General features: G+C 40.1%; 1 protein-coding gene across 1 annotated transcript; it reads left to right on the top strand.

Moving 5' to 3' along the window:
- The first annotated feature begins 1,932 nt into the window (after positions 1-1,932).
- On the top strand, positions 1,933-3,338 carry LOC135942780 (activating transcription factor 7-interacting protein 1-like). The gene is made up of 2 exons (XM_065489090.1): positions 1,933-2,101; positions 3,052-3,338. Exons 1-2 carry the CDS (start codon positions 1,933-1,935, stop codon positions 3,336-3,338), a joined length of 456 nt encoding a protein of 151 aa, XP_065345162.1.
- The last annotated feature ends 1,222 nt before the right edge of the window (positions 3,339-4,560 follow it).

Here is a 4,560-nt window from a genome sequence, read left to right on the forward strand (position 1 = left end):
TTTTCTCAACAACTGAGCTGAAATTTTAATTTTTAACACAAATCAGAAGCATAGATGAGTTGCAATAAAACCGACCAGTCCAATTCAAGCCTCCTTCACGTTCCGCGCTGTTCTATATGATTTTCACTGCCAAATGGGCGTATGTATGCTCCCGTGAATCCTTCGCAGCAAAAATTCTACCTCCAATATATGCAACCTGCTCGACACAAGTGCAGAGCAGGTTGCATAACCCTTCAAATCAGCTTGACCAAAAATGAAAATAATTTTTTGAATAAATGGATTTAGAAATTGACTGTTTGTAACGCAAGATGATAGTATAATTTTTAAAGGAAAACGTATTTCATGCAGGAAATTATATTCAATATATAGAAGAAAGAAAATGACCTCTGTTTAATAAAAATTGATGTAGATTGCAGTCCTTCTTTGCTCTATCTTTCCGAGAAAATTGTAGGCAAAAGTAAACACAATTTTAATTAAGGTTTTATGAATTTCGTCAGTAAGATATTGAATAAATTATTGCGGGTTTTATCAGAAAATTTATTATTGAGAAGGATTTTTATCAGGTCCATGAGATAAGAAAAACGAACAGTTAATATAATGCAATTTATATTTTTATTTAACGCGAGATATTTCTACAAATGAAAAGATATTATTCTGATAAAAAAGACGAAAAACCCATATAGCGGTATGTTCATCTCTATCTTATTTTTAATTTTATATATATATATATATATATATATATATGGCGAACATTATTCACCCATTTTCTATTTATTTCATTCATTCAATATTTATTTCCTTTCCATAAATTGCTTGTTTCCTTACTTGATTTTTATCCATCGGTCAAGCAGTCACGCCAGATTGACCAATGAGATCGCTTGTTATTATGACCAATGAGATTGTAATATATAAATACAGCTCCGTTCGCGCAACTCGACCTCAGACATTCTCTCTGACTAGCTGAGCGCAAAGAGCACACCAAACAGTGCTCTGAGTGTTCTGCTCTGAGCTAGTGAGCTACGCAAAAGCAATCACTCTGCCAGTTGTTTTCACGGCTATTGCATCAGTGCACGCAACCCACGAGTCCACGTCTCGTCACGACTTGTTCCAGCTCTCTGCCAGCCGCTCTCGCCGCTATTTCATCGTTGCACGTAAAATACTTTCCCACAAATTGATCATAATATACATATTTAGAGGACTTTTTTGCTCTTTTTATCCCTGTCCTCTCGGACTTGGAAGGGCGCGCACTGCACTAGCACGAATGCTGAAACCCGGGTCCCAATAACACCGCGAACGGATAACATGGGCGCACCAGGCCGCACATTTCAGGGACGCAGCCCACTCAAGGGCCACTTGCCTCCGCACCGAGGACTGCATTGAAACGCTAGACATTCGTCCCGTGAAGCCAAATCACGCATGCTGGAAAGGTGCAAACCAGCCCGTTGAGCAATTTGAGCATTTCGAGTTACTAAACTAACCACCTTTTTGCCATCTCTGACATTGGGTAGCCAGTATTAGATCTCCCAACTGCTCAAATACCTCCCATTGCTTTGAAACTCCTGAGAGTGCCTTAACAATGCGAGCAAACGGGCTGGTACTTTTGAGAGTTATTATTTTCTTTCAACTACAAAATTCAGTAAAGCCACTTTAAAAAGTTCGATATATGTCGGCTTTTGTCTTCAATTTATTTAGAACAGCAAGAAACGAGACAAGAACACGACATCCATTGATGCCTACGTTAGAGGCTTTCATAGCTTATTCTCCCTGTGTGGTCCCAGCTAAAATATTACAATAGCTATCAGGGTGGTCTCCTTCCTGAATGCGTATGCCTGTTGTTATCTCATTGTCAGGCATTCTTTGAGACATTCGAATGCCAGGTATGCATTACATGAAATGCCCATCTTTTCAGAGACGACACAGAACTCGACGACAATGCGCCAACTGTTCAAACCTGGCATTTGCAGATTCAGCGAACTCATGGGTCCGCCAACTCTGCCTCACCCTGCACCCCTACCGTCGGTCCCTTTCATCCCTCCGCGGCCAGGTTGGAAGCAACCGCCGCCTGAGCCGCATCTCAAAGTTCGAGCGAAACCCAACGGAGGTATGCTGGAAAGTGTTTTGTTTAGTTATGCGGTATTCAGTGCTACATTTCATTGTAATTTGTAATCTTTTGTTTCTTTTTTAAGGCGTTTGGTCCTCCCTTTCGATTTAAGCCTGAGCATTTTATTCTCGAGCTTTATCGCTGTTTGGTGTATGTTCATCCAAAAAGTATACTTTCGGCTAATCTTAACAAAAAGCTGTAGGGAGGCCACACAAAAAAATTCTAAAAGTGATTGTGTGAGCGAAACATTCCACATTTTTTATTGTTCGCCCAGTGCGTTGGCTGGCATTCTTGGGGGAGGGGGGAGGGCAGAAGGCAGGAAGAAATAATTCACTGGCTTACGAAAATAACCCTGGTATTGAGGTAAAGTTTGAAAGGGATGAGCACAAAGAGAAAATACCAGACATTCTGGTAGGGTTTACAGGGGTTATAAGCACGGGTTAATTTATCTCCGGGTTTTAGGTCCCAATATTAAATATTGGCTTTTATGGGAGTGGTGGTGGAAAGCTCCGGGTTTTTGGGAGGCGAGTTGCACGCTTTTTAACTTAGAAACGTTATTTTTCACACGATTTTATGCATGATGGTTTGGCTGGACCAAAGTGACTTGGATGTTCTTCCAAACAACACGCTTCTTTGTGCCCAAACCACCACCACACTGTTGGAATAGCTAAACAAACAAGGCAGCTTTAGCTTGAAAAATAGCTCAGCGGCAAACTTGAAAACACGAGAGAATAAAATAGTCACCTTGTCAACCAAATTCGCAAGACATGTTGCAAAATATATGCACTAGTTGTAGGGAGCTAAAGAAAAGTCCCTGGTTCCAATTCATATGTATATATTATCCTATTTAGGACCTTTTTAACAATCATACACGCCAGATGTTGATATTTTTTTAAATCTTATTTCGACTGTAAAAAGTGTAAAATGATTAATGCGTGTCTTGGTTTCAGGGATCATGCTGTCATGGAATCTGAAGTTCAACTCGGATCACGAGGACATTAAGTTCTACCGAATTTACGCGTATGAAGAAACGTCAGAGGAGCCGAGCCAGTTACTTTGGAGGACTGTGGGCGACGTGGTAGCGCTTACTCTGCCAATGGCCTGCACCCTGACGCAGTTCAAAGAAGGCTACACGTACCATTTCGCAGTGCGCGCCGTCGACATGCGCAACAGATTGGGCCAGAGCAGCAACATCGTGAGCATCCACTTGAAGCCACCCAACCACTCAAAATTGTAAAATCCAGACCCGTTTGCTGCCGGTTTCATTCATTTCCACAATGGCTTATCACATTTCTCTAAAGCTGGCATACGGTAGGATCTCTAGAAAGATCAAGTAATAAAACTAGCTTTTGCTGATCCCATAAAAACGGAAAATTTAAATTGTATCCTTACACAACTCATAATATAGAACGCAATAGAATAAAAATTCTACTCATGATGTCCAAAATGGTCCTTATTAATAGTTCTGACTGGGTGAGAGCTCAGATGAGATTGCATAAGTATATATTTAAATTACAGAGTAATAATAGTCCAGAAAAAAGTTTAACATTTTAATTAACTCTAACGTCGTCCGGCAAAGGTAAAAAGCAGTGCTACTCGCCCTGGAAATTTTAATAGTCTTCTTTTCGGTACGTTCAATGGAATCATTACATTTTTCCATGGCTAAAGTTGATTTTATAAGTGGAGCGTCGATAATACAATATAGGCAACGGAGAAGCTACAAGATAGAAGCGCGATAGCTGCTAAACTCGCACGGTCAGTCTTTTATAACTCAACTTTTGCCCGCTCCTGTACTTCCGAGGTGTATAGCGCGCACACACAGCACAGCAATAAGGAATAATGATGTCCTAAAATCGCAATAAAACTCAAAGAGAATGTGAGCTGTCGGCTGCGGGAACTTCTTATGACCGGGAAAGTGATTCCAGGAATTTCAACGTTTCCAAATAAAATTATCAGAATTTCTTCCATTTTATCTGCAGGTAAATTTCTCGAAGGAATGGAAAAGAAAATAAAACGAATTCCAGAACAGCTAGATAAACCTAGTATATTATAAAGTGCACTATTCACTTTTGAATTAATTTTTAAATTATCAGCTAAGGGACGCATAAGCTTCTCAGGTTCTCATTTAAGACAATTTTATTAATTTCGATTGAGAAATTGCCGAGGTTTTTGCTCCCGGGCACATGGGGGCCCCGTGGGAATATAAATAAAAAATAAAAAGAAAAAATAATCTCGAGATTGCTGGATTTCCCTATTTTCTAATGCTAAATTTTCGCCTAAAAATGTAAAAATAGGAATTTAGCCGCCAAACCCGGCGGCCAATCATCGCGGGGCAATACCAAATGAAGGGAAATCGAGTTGAAAACAGCTTCCGGCCCATACGAGAATTAACAAAAAAATGACACGTCACTTATGACACTTCAAAATTTTGTTTTTCGGTCCCCAGCTCAAGCCCTATT

This window comes from Cloeon dipterum, chromosome 1 (assembly GCF_949628265.1).
Source record: "Cloeon dipterum chromosome 1, ieCloDipt1.1, whole genome shotgun sequence".
Lineage (NCBI taxonomy): Eukaryota > Metazoa > Arthropoda > Insecta > Ephemeroptera > Baetidae > Cloeon > Cloeon dipterum.